The 16,351-nt window shown below is 56.8% G+C and overlaps 1 protein-coding gene across 2 annotated transcripts in view; it reads right to left on the reverse strand.

The window, feature by feature from the left end:
• The window catches only part of TRIT1 (tRNA isopentenyltransferase 1), a 16,866-nt gene extending 2,759 nt beyond the window's left edge, over positions 1-14,107 (reverse strand). For both annotated transcript variants that reach the window (XR_011735699.1, XM_065857392.2), the window contains exons 1-10: positions 13,913-14,107; positions 8,098-8,240; positions 7,556-7,652; positions 7,204-7,349; positions 6,212-6,354; positions 5,883-5,994; positions 5,378-5,490; positions 4,497-4,574; positions 2,231-2,340; positions 1,400-1,517 (exon numbers count right to left, since the gene is read on the reverse strand). Coding sequence is in view for 1 of the 2 variants with exons in the window: in XM_065857392.2 (XP_065713464.1) it covers positions 1,400-1,517; positions 2,231-2,340; positions 4,497-4,574; positions 5,378-5,490; positions 5,883-5,994; positions 6,212-6,354; positions 7,204-7,349; positions 7,556-7,652; positions 8,098-8,240; positions 13,913-14,089 (1,237 nt within the window). In the remaining variant the exon portion in view is untranslated. The remainder of the gene's footprint in view (positions 1-1,399; positions 1,518-2,230; positions 2,341-4,496; positions 4,575-5,377; positions 5,491-5,882; positions 5,995-6,211; positions 6,355-7,203; positions 7,350-7,555; positions 7,653-8,097; positions 8,241-13,912) is intronic.
• Between the last annotated feature and the right edge of the window lie 2,244 nt (positions 14,108-16,351).

Below are 16,351 nucleotides of genomic sequence, written 5' to 3' on the forward strand. Positions count from 1 at the left end.
CACCCTCAGATCGAAATAAAGTCTTACCTCTTAGAATTTGTCACAAGCAACACCAAAAAAAGGTTTGTAAAGCTTACGGTGGCTGGAAGAAGCACTGATTTGTGCAGCTGTCTGGGAAGGTTTGGTCTTTAAAGTCCACACAAATTGTAAAATTAGATACAATTTAAAGATCTTCCAGAGCCAGGGGGGTAATGGGAAGCAGTTCCCAGAACCATCTGTAATTTGACTTAAGAAAACAGAGCAGATTGCAGATCAACTCAGCTCCCACGACCGTTTTCACTTCCCTTTGAGCTTTTACACTTTGCAGTTACAAGTAACACCCAGGTTTTGGACCATTTCTTCTCCCACCCGGTGGGGATTGGAGCCAAATTCAGCTGGATGCAGAGAACAACAGCTGATTTTGGCTGAGAAAGGTCTTGTCACCATCGATCAGATTTTGGGGTGACATCCCCAGAGGACACGTAGCTGCGGGGGTTTTGGGGACCTTGAGGAGTTCCTGCTCGGTCATTAAACCTGCTGGATCTGGGAGGATGACATGGACCCTGAGAGCTCTGGAGTCTTCGAGTTCTGGAGCAGCTAAAGCTCCTTCAGAACTGAGACTGGCTAAAACCTCACTACAACAAGCTTCCTATTCTGAGCCAACTTCCATCTTTGCTTTCAGCAGTTCACTGGATCAATAGGAACAAGCAACTCGTTCAAATCCGATGACCAAGGAGCTGGGAAATGCATCTTTGCATTGTGTCTGCATCAGCTGCATTTGGGCAACACGTGGAGATTTACCAGTTGCGTTTCTGCAGCCAGTTTCTCCACTACTTTTTGTTTCTGGTTCTCAGCGTGAGCCTCACAGCACAGATAAACTCACTGAGTTAATCTGATTCCAACTGAGCTCTTTTAAAGTAAGTCTATTGAAAATAGAAAAGCCCTTTCTATTACCATTACAGCTAGGAATACTTTGAAAATAGACAAATAGGAGAAGTTGGAGCAAAACTGAGCTATTAAAAACATTAGGAACTTTCCTTTTACACAACAGAATTCTGTTCTGTGCTTTTGACAAAGTATCTGAAGCGCTGAAAAGGACCAGCAGGCCTGACTAAATGTACGTACAGATTGGCAGGTCTGGCGTGACGGCAGCGAGCGGCAGCGTTTCCCGGTGCGGGGAAGGAGGAGCTGACAGATGGCTGCTGTGGCACCGCTCCCGCACCCCCTCCGGGCTCGCAAATGGCTGCTTGTACACCCGGGCTGTAAACAATCCTTGAAAGCCCAAGACCAGGTGCTGAGGGTCATCCAGCCAAGCAGAGACAGCCGAGGAAGCCGCTCTGCTCCACTCCAGAGAACGGCCTCGCTCCATCCCTGGCTGTGTCCCCTCCCTGTCCCCTCTTCACCCCCAACCAGGTCCTACCTGCCCACTCCCTGTCCCCGATGATGACTCTGTCGCAGAGCTCACACACACGATGACTCCGTTTGTTCTCGTTCACATCGTACTCCATCTTCACAGGCTCCACCGGGGGTTCACGTCCCTGTAGATTAAATATTCACAGAATCCCAGACTGTCAGGGGTTGAAGGGACCTGGAAAGCTCATCCAGTGCAATCCCCCATGGAGCAGGAACACCCAGCTGAGGTTCCACAGGAAGGGGTCCAGGCGGGTTTGAATGTCTGCAGAGAAGGAGACTCCACAACCTCCCTGGGCAGCCTGGGCCGGGCTCTGCCACCCTCACCCCCAACAAGTTTCTTCTCAAATTTAAGTGGAACCTCCTGTGTTCCAGTTTGTACCCATTGCCCCTTGTCCTGTCACTGGTTGTCACCCAGAAGAGCCTGGCTCCATCCTCCTGACACTGCCCCTTTCCATACTGATCCCCATGAATGAGTCCCCCCTCAGTCTCCTCCAAGCTCCAGAGCCCCAGCTCTCTCAGCCTCTATATTGGCTCAAAGTGGTTTCTACTATGAAGACTCGCTTGGCTGTGTTCACTTTGGTTGAGTTTGGGCTGTGAACCTGCCATACCCAGACACTGGAGTTAGCAGGACAGACACTGCAGTTCTACCACGCAAGACAAGTGGAGTACTGAGCATTAGGAGACATTTTCAGCTTAGACAACAACCAAGGAAAGCCCAAGGTTGGACACGTACACAGACAGCCAGGCTCATGGGAGACACTAAGTGCCAAGTTATGAGGCTTGGAGACTACTGAGCAGTTGGGTTCCCAGTCATGGCTCATGTGGTCATTCCGGTTACCTGAATGAAGCTCTCCACAATCTCCAGAGCAGGTTTCAGCACATCCTCCTCCCACCGCAAGAGATCGGACACCTCCAAGCCGTACACCGGGGGCACGTTGGGCCCGGGACCTACGGAGACACAGAAAGGCCGATCACCACCAGAACCCCCAGCATCATGTCCCAGCACCCATGGGGTGACCCTGTCACCATGGGGGCATCTGCTCTTTCTTATCCATCTGTCCTTTAGCATTCAGAAACAGACAGCACCAGCCTTTCTGGAGCCAAAATTACCAAAGACCTCAGCTTGGCGGGGCAGCACTCTCATAAAGAGCAAGAACAGCCAAGAGCTCAAGCATCTTCCTGGTTGTCTGAGCATTAGGAAATCTGAGCATGCCAACAGCCCATCACAGCAGCAAACACCTCGTCACGGCTGTGGTTCACGGGAGGCCACAGAAGATCAAAAAGCCAGATCCAAGCACAAAGCCATCACACCGAGCTTACAAGGAGAGGCAGGCACATAGTCTGGACGAGGAATCTGCGGGTGCAGGCTCCAAATCAGAGCTGAAATTGCTTGTGCGGCTGCAGGGGCCAACGCTGCCGGCTCCCAGCAGCAGGCCACAGCAAGAGATGCTTTATTCATGTCTCGATGTGACAAGGCGCAGCGACAAAGCCACCCCTTTGGCCTCACCCAGCCTGGTGTGAGGACACGGGGCTCTCAGCGCAGCCCAGCCAGGGCCGGATCAGAGATCAGCCCCACCTGCCCGCAGACGCCGGGCACACCGCTCGGACAAAGCCATCAAAGGCCACCGCGTGCCAGGCGCCGGCAGGTGCTGCTTTTTATTGCCGTAACCACAAACAAGCTGATCTGAAGCACACCTGCCACCAGAAAGGTGAGCCACAGCCACCGAGCACACGGCTCCAGGACGGCTCTTGCGCCTCGTTCAAAGCCTGTCTTTTGACTCCAGTTTCTCCCTGCCTATTTATTTTTATTTATTTTTTTTACATTTTTATTGTTGTTTTGCCCGTACCAAGCACCTTTCAACAAGTGCCCGGCTCCCAGCTGCTGCTCCTGGCCCTGCTCCAAGGTTGGGGCTGGGATGGGGAAGTCCTGCTGGCTCTGGGCCACCGTAGCGAACGCGGCACAGGCCAAGAGCGGCCAACGGCCTCCTGCTCCTTGTCTGGAGGGCAGCTGGGAGTCGGGATCCTCACCCTGCACAGGGACCGTGTGTGGGCGCGTGGGGAGAGGGACCCTGCTGGGCACCCCTTCCCTGAGCCCCTCAGGAGCCATGGGCAGGACAGGCTGCAGGGACGTGGGAACAAGCGACAGGACCAGAGGAAACGGCCTCAAGTTGCGCCAGGGGAGGGTGAGGTTGGATTTAGGACCAATTTCTTCCCCAAAGGGTTGTAGGGCATTGGAACAGGCTGCCCAGGGCAGTGCTGGAGTCACCATCCCTGGAGGGCTGGACAGACGGACATGAGGTTCTCAGGACATGGGGCAGTGCCAGGGGTGGGTTAACAGGTGGACTCACTGGGCTTGAGGGGCTTTTCCAACCAAAATGATTCTATAATTCTATGATTATGGAATGGTTTGGGTTGAAGGGACCTTCCAAGCTCATCCAGTCCAACCCCAATGAGCAGGGACACCTGCACCCAGCTCAGGTTGCTCAGAGCCCCGTCCAACGTGACATTGGACGTTTTCATGGATGGGGCATCCACAACCTCTCTGGGCAACCTGGGCCAGGGTCTCACCACCCTCAGCATCACAAATGGAGATTGGAAATTGGAAATTTGGGCTAATTTCTTTCCCAAAGGGCTGTGGGGCATTGGAACAGGCTGCCCAGGGCAGTGGCGGAGTCAGCATCCCCAGAGGGTTGGACAGACACGGACATGAGGTTCTCAGGACATGGGGCAGTGCCAGGGGTGGGGGAACAGTTGGACTTGATGGTCTTAAAGGTCTTTTCCAAACAAAACAATTCTGTGATTCTATGATCTACTGCTGCCCACCAGACAGCTGAGCCTTTGCTCACTTTGTTCTGTTGGGGTATTAACCATCCTGATGGCACTTCTGTTGGGAGAGGAAAACCTTCCCTTGACAGCAGCCAAGGGTACAGAAGAAGCTGTAAGAAGGAGCTCTGGCTTCCTGAGCGTTTGGGCAGAGAGGCTGCAGCAAGACAAACAGGGACGGTGCCGGGGGGGCTGTCACGGGAGGGCCGAGCGGCTGCTCTGCAACCCAAACAGGTGGGAAGGAATCAAGGCAGAGCCCGGTGGGTGGATGTGACACTTACGTCTCAAAAAGCGGTTTCGGACCCATTTGTTCTGCCTCCGGGCATATTTCTTGGTCACCTGTTTCAGGGCCTGGATCCCTTTGAAATTAAAGGGAAAAAACAAAGGTCAGTGCAACGCTGCAAGCTGGGCTGGAGCAGAGTGAGAGGAGGTCAGCTCCAGTGGGGGACTCCTTGTCCTACCCACAGTGGGCCCAGCAGACAGTTTACCACTGTAAAACCTTTCAATATTTAGCACCAGACTTATCATATCCCTCTGTAACCATCTCCTGAGCAGACACAACAAGTCCCTTCTGCACCAGACTTGTTTTCAAGCCTTTTATCATCTCTGCAGTTTTCTCAGCCTCCATCTCCATCTCACACTGAACCCTCCTCGACACAGATCAATTCCCCCTGGGGCCTCCGCTGAGAAGCGGAGCAGCTCTCCCCTCTAACAGCACATCGGTCCAGACACTCCAGAATGGCACGTGACAGGTTTAGATTGGATATTAGGGGAAATTTCTTCATGGAAAAGGTTGTCGGGCACTGGAACAGGCTGCCCAGGGCAGTGGTGGAGTCACCATCCCCGGAGGGGTTTAAAAGATGTATAGATGAGGTTCTCAGGGATACCTGTTAGTGCCTGAGTGAGGTTAATGGTTGGACTTGACGACCTTGAGGGTTTTGTCCAATCAAAATGATTCTGTGATTCTGTTTCATTATTCCAAGCACTGAAAAAGGAGTCTCTGCCCCTCTGGGCTGGCAGAAGTGGAAAATGCACAGAGAAAGGTGCAGCTCAGTTCCAACAAGATCTGCCCTGGGCGTGAGCTTAATTCAGACCATCCGGAAGTGTCACCTGGAGCTGCGTGGGGCTGAGGGACGTAGGGCACGCAGGGTGTTCCTCCCACCTTTCTGCAGCAGCAGGGCACTGGTCTCAGGTGAGCAATTCCCCTCACTGACGAGGTACTCGTGGAATTCCTTGAAGCCGATGGACTGGAAGATGCCGTGCTGATAATCCTGCCTGGAGAACAGGACAAGAGGCAGGGGTCAAGGCCACCTCCTTCGGAACAGTGGGAGACCCCAACCCTCCCCAGAAGAGCCGAGCTCTCTGCACCTCACCCTGCAGAGACCTCCCCAGGTGACACAAGCCCATGGCTCAGGGGACAAGCCACGCGAGGCACGCACAGGAACACAGATCAGTGCCTGCAGTGCCAGCCCATGTCAGCTTTAAAATCATGGAATCATGGAAAAATCGACCCCATCCCGTCTGCTGGCCCTGCCAAAGGAGCAGGTGCTGCCAGGGAAGAGCTGTGAGCAGCAACACCTCAGAGCTGCTGCAAGGAGTCGGGGTGGGCTTTGCAGGGGTCTGTCAGGTGGGACTGGGAGCACAGAGCGAGCTGGCTTGTCACCCACCGGTTCTCAGCCACCTTCTCTTGGTTGTAGCGTCGGTGGAAGTCCCGCAGCTCCTCCAGCAACCCCGCAGCCAGCATGTCATCCACCCGCTTCTCCAGCCGCTGGTCCAGAGCTGGGAGGAGGAAAGCAAGACACGCTCAGCCGCTCAGAGCCATGCCCTGGACAACATGCTGGGACGCGGTTCGGCATGGCAGCTTCCCAGTCCACTCGGGAGCAAGTCCTGCGTCACAGCAATCGATGCCAAAGGAATTGGTGCCTTATTCAGGGAGGAGGCTGGGGCAGGAACAGTGTGCTCAGCTGGGCAGGAGCTGAGCAAGGCCTGCTCTCACCTGCCTGGTCTGCGTGGAGCCACAAGATGCAGGAATGTGGGTACTTCAGGGGGCCCCCTAAGGGTCCCCCCCCTTCCTCCTCCTGCTGCTGGTGCAAGATTTCACTGTGGGGGATCCCCGTCTCTTCAAACACTTGGAGGCTCCTGTGAGCAGAGACAGACAGAGCTCAGAGGCTGGGCGAGGAAGAGCTTTTCCATTTCCCCAGCAGCCCCGGGGGCTCCAGCCAAGGGAACCGCAGACACTCGCTGCGATCCAACCCTCTCATGTGGGGGGTTTCTACCCGTCCCGTGCCCGGCATCCCAAGCACACCCAGGTCCTGGGGGTGCAGCGCAGACCACAGCAATGGCACCCGAGGAGCCCAGAGCACAGCCACCCACTCCTGCCTGGCACAGGGACAAGCCCCGCAGGGCACACGGTTCTGGCTCCAGCCCTGCCCTTTCCAGCCGGGCAGGGCTGCAAGGGAAGGGGCCAACGCTGCCAATTCTGGAAGCATTACTGTGCTGTACTCAGTCCTGCACAGCCGGGGAGGTGGAGGAAACCACGCAGGGCACCCAGCCCTCTGTCCTCCTGCACCGTGCGAATGGGGTGGGCGGCATTCTACACCCCCCAGGCCAGGGCTCGGCTGGGATGGGCCCGTCGAAGCAGCAAGCCTGGTCTTGCTGCCGTGCTGTTCCCACAGAGCTCAGGTATGTTACTCAGCCAGCACAGCAGCTTGCTCTTTAAATAGCTCCAGATAAACCCTGCTGCTGGGGCACCGCAGCGGGAGCAGCCCCGGTTCACAAACTGTCCCAGACCCCAAAGGCAGGTCAAGCCGGGGGTTGCACGGCCAAAGCTCTTGGATGCCAGAGATCTCCCCAAAACCTTCAAGGTCCCCAAGAACCTTGCTAAGGGGTTAGGGGCACCCACCTGGGACAGGAGAGCCCATCCGGCCATGTTCCCAGGCAGGCGATTCCCTCAGGAAGGGGTGCTGGGCCCTGGCACCCCAAGCTCACCTGGCCACTTTGCGCTTGTCGTGGGGGTGCAGCTTGGCCGCCATCTCCGGGTCCACCTGGCTCAGGCGACGATGGAGCTCGACACCATCCAGCTGCTCCAGTTCCACTTTCCTGTCGGTGACGGGCCTCGGGGACGTGCTGGACTTCTGCAGGGCACAAGGTAGCCCTGAGTCAAGCCACCCATCCCTGTGCAAGGCCAAGACACGCAAAATGATCCCCCAGACACACAGGATGAGTGAGGGGCTTTTGGGTCTCACTCTAGCAGGAGGAGCACCATGCCCAGTCACAAGAAGCGTGCCCTGAAAGTGGGGCTTACCCTTTTCTAGAGGGACAGGCAGCTTTCCAGCAGTACCTGGGTGTTGATAAGGACCTTCCAGAGCAGGGACTCGATGTAGTAGTTGGTTCCTCCCACAACAATTGGGATCTTGTCTCGGGCAAAGATATCTTCAATGTGCCAGAGTCAAGGAGAAGAAGCAGAGATGTGCAGCAGGGAGGAGGGGCTGTGGGGAGAGGCAGCCTGGAGCCCAGACCCCACTGTCCCAGCCCCATGGAGGCTGTAGGACAGGCTCAAAGGTGTCCCTTGTCTCTCACTGTCCTCTCTCAGCTGCCACCAAAACCTTGGGACACCCAAGGATGGCTTGGGAGGCCAACACGTGGCTCAGCACAGCTGCTGTGCAGCAGAGATCGTCCCCAGCCCTGAGGACAGGCTGCCCTGAGCATCAGCTGCTCAAAGAAGCTCCAAGCCCCTTTGCCAGTGGCATCCTCTGAAAAACAGAGGCAGTTGCGATGTGGACAGCCCAAGGCCAGCGCAAACACTGATTTCTCTTGCAGGCCTGGCTGTGGAAGGGGAAAGTCGGTATCTGCTCGGCCGGGCAGGCTGCAGCGTGAAAGGATATCAGCGCCACAGCTTTGTCTCTGAAATCCACCACCGTGTAGTTGGAGACAAGGGGATCCACGAAGCTGATCATGTGGTGTCTGCACAGACGCTGCTCCTGGGGAGAAACCTTGTTGGTGATGATGTCCAAGCCCTTGTACACCTGGGGAAGAGAAGAGCCCATCATTCACCTCTGCGTCCCATGAAACCCACACCAACCTCCGCTCCTTGCCCCAGGCAGAGCTGCTGCCTGGCCCTGTCACCCCCCAAGCTCTCACTGGAGCAGCAGGCAGTGCAGGCAGCGCAGGCAGCGCAGACAGTGGCACGTGCCCTGTTGAGGCGAGGCAGCAGGAACCTCGCCAACACCTGCTCCTGCCCAAACTGCCGCTCTGGTGTTTGTCCCTGCCCACAGGAGATGAACCGTGAGCCCGACTGCTCGCAACTGCTTCCCTGCTCTGATACAACCCCGCGGGTTGGACACAAAGGCTGCTCGAGCGATCGGAGCGCGGTGTCAGAGCCCGGGCAGCGTCAACCGCCGAGCCCGGCTCCAAAACACAGAGCTCCCGGCTCCTCATCTGCTGCCGCTGCAGCTCAAAGCTCAGATGTTCCTCTCTCCAGCACAGTGTCCAGTCTCATCTGGGGACAATGATCACTGCTTCTCATAACACACAGTGATCTCCGGATGCAATGCGTAACCCCATGGAGCCTCCTAAAGGCACACAAACACTCTCAGCCCTTGCACACCACAAAATCCTGGCGTAGCACCTGCTTCCTGCTCTCACTGAGCCTGTCAGGGCTAGAGAGGAGCACAACACAGCGGTGCAGGGGACAAGAGGCACTGGAAACAGCTGCACACACTTCCTCCCCCTTCACTCAGAAACCACCCCAGCCAGAGGTTCCAGAAACAATTTTTCCCCTAAAACCCTCCGAGAAGCTGCCAAGGCTCCAGCTGCAGCACGACCTCCGCTCGCTGCCTCCCCTGGTCCCAGACAGAAGGACAAGGTGACACAGAGGTGACCCACGGGCAGAAGGTGAGGACAAGCCGAGGTCAGCGGAGGGGGGAAGCCGGATCCTGCCCAGAGCTGCTGAACCGGCTGCAGCCCGGCAGACACTCCCTGTCTTGCTCAACTCTTGCACTTGGTTTTGGAGGTCGAGGACCAGCCCCGTTTAGGGTTCCTCTCGGAGAAAGTCTGGCCTGGGGGCAGGAAGCGAGGGGGGAGCGGGAGGGCAAGTAAATGCTTCTCCTTTCTGCCCTGCAGCTGTGCCAGGGCCCGGAGCAGCAGGAGAGGCCCAGGAGCTCTGTGCCAATGCGCCCCGTGGCTGGTTACAGCCTATTGATCCCCTTCCATCACCCAGGCTGCTCAACACAGGTCTCCAGTGGCACCGAAAAGCTTTGAATTCAGCTAATTTTGGCTCAGCGCCTTCTCTCCCCCCGGCACAGGCCAGGCCAGCCCCTCCGGCTCCTCCAGCTCCCACTCGTCTGCCTGAAATCCCAGTCGATACAGAGCCTCCCAGTGCCCTGTGCCGGCAGAGCCGGGATTTACAGTTCAGGCTCCAATCCCCCAAGGTTCTGCCCGAGATTAAAACACCGAGAGCCTCCCTGAATATCTGGCAACAAGAGGAGGAGGAATGCGGTGTCAGTGTGTGGGCTGGAAGGAAACAAAGGCGGCCTTTTACACGCACCCGGCAAAGCCCAGAGAAGGTTTCCACCAGCTGGCTGCCGGCAGGGCCGCGCACCGAGACGTCCTCCCGACACTCACTTCTATTTTCAGCCCGTGGCTCAGATAAGCCTTTGTTGCTTTCTAAGGCCCCAAAACAGATTAGTGGCAGCCTGGAGCAGCAGGACTCCGAGACACCGAATACAAGCCGGGGACGAAAGGTGCTTAGCCTTGATGGTGTCCTCCCACCTCTGCCGCTGGAACCACGGGCACGTCAGCCCCACAGCTCCCAGCACCCTCTCCCCTGTTAAAGGGTGGGGAAACTGAGGCAGGAGACCACAAAAAAAACAGCGAACCCCAGGAAATGGTGCCCATGAGGATCCTCGTTCTGTGGCCTGGGAAAAGTGGGCTCTCCCAAACCCTTGCTCTGCAACCAGTTTCATGCGCAATCCCAAATTCTGTCCCTTTGTCCCCATCGGCACTAGAGGGGGAAAGGCATCGTCCTCGCCCTGAGTGCAGGTAGCACAGTATTACAGAATCGCAGAATCATTTTGGTTGGAAAAGACCCTCAAGGTCACTGAGTTCAACCATTAACCCACCCCTGTCCCTGCCCCACGTCCCTGAGAACCTCATGTCCGTCTGTCCAACCCTCCAGGGATGGTGACTCCAGCACTGCCCTGGGCAGCCTGTTCCAATGCCCCACAGCCCTTTGGGGAAGAAATTGTTCCCCAGATCCAACCTCAGCCTCCCCTGGCGCAACTTGAGGCCGTTTCCTCTGCTCCTGGCGCTTGTTCCTGGGGAGCAGAGCCCGACCCCCCCTGGCTCCAAGCTCCTTTCAGGCAGTTCAGAGATCAGAAGGTCTCCCCTCAGCTCCTGTTCTCCAGGCTAAAAAGGTGAAAAGACGGCTGTGCAGTACAGTGACCGAGCCACCTATGGCCAGGAAGAGCGTGAAGATTTCACAAGGGCCAAGGGATCTCCCAGCTGGAGATGAGCACGGAAGACCCAAACCTGGTCAGGGTGCAAGGAGATCACAACTCACTCCCCTCTCTGATCCCTGCCATGAGAAGGACGTCGGCAAAGGCTCTTCAGATGTCCTGATTTGACACACTAACTGGTAAATGTATGTGTGCTACAGCAGCCTCTGGAGAAAGACAGCATGGCCACTTCAATCTGCGAAATCCAGAAGGGACAGTGGGATCGGGAGTGGATGGGCTGCTCCAGCAAACCAGCATTGGGATGGTTGCGCACTCGCTGCTCCATCAGGAATGAGGACACGGGACCAGCTTCACCCCACCTGGCTTCCCTGGGAATGATTTACTCCTAAAGGAATCTCACTGGGACGACTCACAGCAACAGAAAGGACAAAAAGAAAGATTAAAACGCCACCAGATTAAGCAGAGCTCCTGAGCTGCACGCAGGCAGCGGCTAAATCTGTAATTCGACCGCAGCGACTCAGAGCCGTGACGAAAACGCCCTGGAGATAGAGGGGCGTCTGTGCGGGGAACAGGTGGGCTCGGGGGTCTCCAGCTCCTTCCCCAGCCTGGCTCCAGCCCCAGCAGCTGCCCAAAACGCTGCCAGCGCTTGTCAGAGCTCCGCAGAGCCCGCACGGGGCCAGGCAATGAATGGACAGAGGGGGCCGTGGGTGACACGCTCGCTGGCAGCTGTCAGTCGAGAACGAGCAACGGGAGCTTTAAAACCCGGCGACATTTCCACGAGGACACCCGGAGCCAGCTCTGCGTGGCAGCAAGGAGACAATATTCCACGGGAACAAAGCCAGCGAGAAAGCAGCCCCAGTTGGCCGCCTAAGCGGGGCACAGGGGTTACTGGAGCGTGGTGGGGGAGGCGCCGACGTGAGCTGCTCCAGGCTGCGCCTTGAGAGACAGGGCTCCCCCGCCTCGCTGCCCCGCAAACACACTGCCTTACGGGATAAAAGTAATGGAGCTGCTCGGCTCTCGCTCCACAGTCACGCTAGAATGAGATTAAAAGGAAAGGAGGACAAGAGGCACTCGAGCCCCGATGCCATTGGGCGCCTGCAGCCAGAGTCCTCCCAGCGCCCGCGTTCCCATAGTGGGACTTGAAACAACCAGAGCACAAAATACACGCTCCAAAACACCCACCAGCACAAAGCGAGAATCCGCAGCACAGCAATCAGCTCCAGCCACGCCTGCAGAGCTCGGGATGCAGCAGGAGCCTCGTGTTCGCAGGATCGCTCGAGTCAACAGCGCTTGCCCTGGTATTAAAGCCCGCCATACGCTGGGCTGGCACTCACCGCAAGGTCCGAGAACCTCAGCGTTCACAGTGCACAAATGGGCACAAAGAAAGGAAAATAAGCTCAGGGGCTTGTTTGGTCAGGAAGGTCGGTATTAGTTGAGCTCTGCTCAGAGACATTTCCGACGCGGGCACTAGAGCAGAGTAACTCACCTCGGAAACTTAACAGCAGCTGAATAAAAGCTGCACCAGCCCAGACAGGGTCTGTGGAGAAAGTCAGCCCACAGTCAGTCCCACCTCAGGGTCCAGGAGCTTCGTTAGCATGCCCTTCATTAGGAGTTATGAGTTCACAACGCTGGCAATGCCTGCTGGTTCACGAGGGCTGCACCAAAGCTTCTGCATCTCACGTGAACGTTCTGCCCTCCAAGGTTTTGTCAATTCAGCTCAGACCTCAAACACTCTTTCCCCAAGAGCTAAAGGAAAACATCCCATAAAATAAATTAAAGCTTTCCAAACACCTGTTTTAAATTCAGGAGAGACAGCCTTTAAATCTAACTCTCCAGGATACAAACAGTGACCGGTATCAGCAGCCGCAGTGCAGGAAACCAGGCGGTGGCCACAGGACAGTGAGAGTCGAGCGCTGAGTAACACGAATGGCAAAGGATGTTGTTGGCACAAAACACCTTCTTAAAAGCATAATTAATACGTTAAACTTGATGGAAAGTTCATGCATTACAGAAAAAGAACAGTGAAAGGTGGATTTGGGAGAAAACATTCTGCCAAACAACAACAAAATCCCCGCGGTGGCTGAAATCTTCATCTCGTGACAAAGCTCTTGTAGCCGAATGCAATCAGGACTAAAAATATGAGGCTCAGCTCCTTGGTGTTTACTGACCCAGACTGTAATATATTTATATAGATATATATTCCGCACTGCCACTTGCAATAAGGCGTAAGACCACAGAGACTGTCACTGGCAAGTAGCAAATATCATTTGTAATATTCCTTCCCATATCTCATCGGTGTCCCTGTGCTGGTGACCAAGGCGGGGAGCGCCCGCCTTCACTGCCGTGTCCCAGCCGCATGGACGCCGCGTCCACCAAACGGCCTGGGAAGGACAGACGGCACCAGCCAGCGCTGCTGCCTCCCCGGGGCTCCCAGCCGGGACGTGAGGCACAAGGCAGGAACCGTCCAGAACCGAAATGTGCACCCAAAGGCCTCAACGCAGCTGCGGTTTCTTAGGCAGGACTCGCACCACGTCCCCTGCAGTCCCCCAAAATCCATGGTCTGTGTCAGCAGATCCGCAATCTGGAGCAATCCTGGGTATTCTGACTACAGATTGGCTCCAGCTGCTGCATTCCCTTAATCAAATGCTCCTTACACCTTCGTGTAGATTTTTGTGGGCTAAAATTCTAACACCTTTGCTTTGGTTTCCTTCTAAAAAGTGAATTTATTGTTAAGGGAGGGGGACTGAGCAAACCCAGCTCTGCAGTTTCGGTTGTGCTGCCTTGCTCAGAGCTAACAAGCCAGCATGGCTTCCCCAGACCCCCAGAGCAGGGGTGAGACTGTGACACCACTCACTTAACAATAAACCGGGACAGGGACAGCGGGAGCACACCCCGCCGGCAGGATCCGTGCTCTGGGTTGTCCCCAACAGGCACCGGGCCACGGTCCTGGGCTCCTCGGAGAAGCACAGCCCCGCGGGGCTGGGCCTCTGCGGGCCCCGACCAGGCCCCGCTGCTCCCCCGCGACCAGGCCGGGCCGCCTCCCAACACCCCCAGCCAGGCCCAAGGCCCCGCCGGGGATCCCGGGCCCAGTTCCCCGCTTCCCCGGTCCCCAGGCCCAGCCGCAGCCTCCTTCAGGCCTAACTCCGGCCTTTCCCGTTCCCCAGGCCCCGTCGCGGCGCCTCCCGGTGCCCGGGCCTCCCCGCGGCCTCCTCGGCTCCCCCGCAGGCCGGGCCCGGCCGTACCTGCATGGAGTCGGCGCTCACGATCTCTCCGCCGAGGCGCAGCCCGAGCTGCAGCGCCAGCGCCGATTTCCCGGTGCCGGTGGCGCCGAGGATCACAACGAGCGGCCGCGGCGGCGGGGCCCGGCCCAGGCACAGCGCGGCCGCCGCCATGGCACGGCCTGGCCCGGCGGCTGCCATGGGGACGGGCGGGCGGGACGGGGGCGGGACGGGGCCACCCGCGGGAGGAAGGGCCCGGGCCCTGGGCCCTGTGTCCCCGTGTCCCTCTGCCAGGCGGGGCTCCTGTCCCCAGGCGGGTCCCTCCCGTTGCCCCCGGCCGCAGCCCGGGTCCCCAGCCCTGTCCCCTGCCCGTCCCCGGCCCCTCTTCGTGTCCCCCGGGCCGTGTCCACGAGTGGGGTCCTGCCCCATGGTACGTTTTTCGGAGGGGGTGGGATGGGGTGGGAAGGATGTTGTTGCCATAGCAACGGGGCAGGAGGATGAGGCGCGGGGCTGTTGCCATAGCAACAGGGAGCGGCGCGTTGCCGTGGCAACCTCAGCTTCCAGGGAGGCTCGTCCTCCCCACCGCCCGGCAACACGGGGGTGATGGGGAGCGGGCGGCTGTCTCCGTGGCAACAGAGGGGAAGGGAAGGCATGGAGACGGTTGCCATGGCGACGGCGGGAGGAGGGTATCTCCGCGGTGCTGCTCTCCCTGGCAACACACATCCTGCGCCATAGCAACAGGGAGCGGGAGCCTGCGGGCCGGGGAGGGGCTCGGGCAGCCGGCCCCCCTCGGAGGGCAAGGGATTATCGCCGCCTCGGGGAAACTGTCCTAAAAATTTGCCAGCCCAGGCGTGAAGGCAGCAGCGTGAAGGCAGCAGCGTGCCCGTGGCACCCACGGGTCGGCAGTAAAGCTGCGGTGGGAAAGCAGAGGTGGTTTGGGGGGCTATGGAGCAGAGGCGAGGGGGTGAGTTGCAAGAAGCAGGGTCGCGTGTTTTAATAAAAACAACTCTGTCGGGCTGGGAAATGTGGAATTGTGATGGGTACACTGGACACACTGAACAAGCGTGGGGGAAAAGCCGTGCGTGTTTATTTTGTTCACTTAATAGTCTGCTTTCTGGTCCTTAATGTGGCAATGTAGAATCACAGAATCACTTTGGTTGGAAAAGAACCTCAAGATGATCAAGTTCAACCGTTAACCCACCCCAGCACTAACTCACATCCCTGAGAGCCTCATAAGAGGAAACATCTGCTTTAGCAACCAGGGGTGTTTCAGGTACATATCTATTTATGTGTGCAGGCTTTAGCAGGAGAACTCAAAGGTGTGTGCAAAACTGCAACCGTTCCTCAGTTCGGTTTGAGACCAACTACATTTTCCACCGGTGATGGTCTCAGCTCAGGCCACGTGATCTACACATCATTTCCGAGAAATAACGTTTTGAACATCCTGTGTGCCTTCGACACAAAAAGAAAAAGCTCACCTTAATAAAAACTGTATCAGGAGGGTCACTTTGAGCTGAAAAAAGATGCTTTTCTGCAAGTGTCAGCATACACACAACAAAAATAAAGGTTTGAGGCACTGGTACATCTGCGCTTTATTTTCCGTGCGCGGGCAGAGTGTCAGATTTAGGTCACCCTGCTCCACGTTTAAGCTGTGGTTCCTGTGAACACCTTTCAATACAGCTCTAAAACACTTTGACACGGCGTGATGCAACATGCAGAAAGTGTGAAATGTTGCTGGAACAAAAGATATTTGAGAGCTTCTGTGCAGAACCATTGCTTTTTAGGGCTGGCTCCCCCCGGGTGAGTCTCCTGCAGCAGCCACAGCTCTTCTGACTCCTCAGCAGTAACAGGATCCCGTGTCCCTCCTGCATTTACAGTAAGACTTTTACTGCCAGTATGAAGGAAACCCAAAAGCATCGGGTTCAGGGGCAGTGAGGAGAGCTCACATATATATAATTTCATCCACTGGGCAGATCTGGGTATATGAAGTTCTCCGATGCCCCTTGAAGCAAGCGGATTGCATTCCCCCCTCCCTATAGGGTTACTGCCAACTGTGGCCCCATCCCCTGACCCATGGGGCAGCAATCACCCCACACCGACTGCCCCAAGCCCCATTAGTGGGGTTTACAGTTACACCAAAGCCTTCTCAGAGCCCAGTGTGGGCTCTCTGCCCCTCCTTGCCAATAAAGCCACTTAAAAGGAGGAAAAATAATCCAGGTGATTCATTTCCCCGGCCCCACCACCGTGACCACTTCTGTTTCGATCGCTGGGAGAAAGCCAGGACAAAGAGCTCAGTCTTACTGAGCAGCCAAGCCCTGGTGCAAAACACACTGATTTCTGTTGGTGTTTGCCAGTGGACAGGACACCCCAAAACATGGGGGCCACTCCAGACCCCACCCGGGAGCATCGTGGTGTGATGCATGGAAACCCAGAGCCGCCTGCATGGAAAAAGCCAACCCAGGC

This window comes from Patagioenas fasciata, chromosome 25 (assembly GCF_037038585.1).
Source record: "Patagioenas fasciata isolate bPatFas1 chromosome 25, bPatFas1.hap1, whole genome shotgun sequence".
In the NCBI taxonomy this organism is placed as follows: domain Eukaryota; kingdom Metazoa; phylum Chordata; class Aves; order Columbiformes; family Columbidae; genus Patagioenas; species Patagioenas fasciata.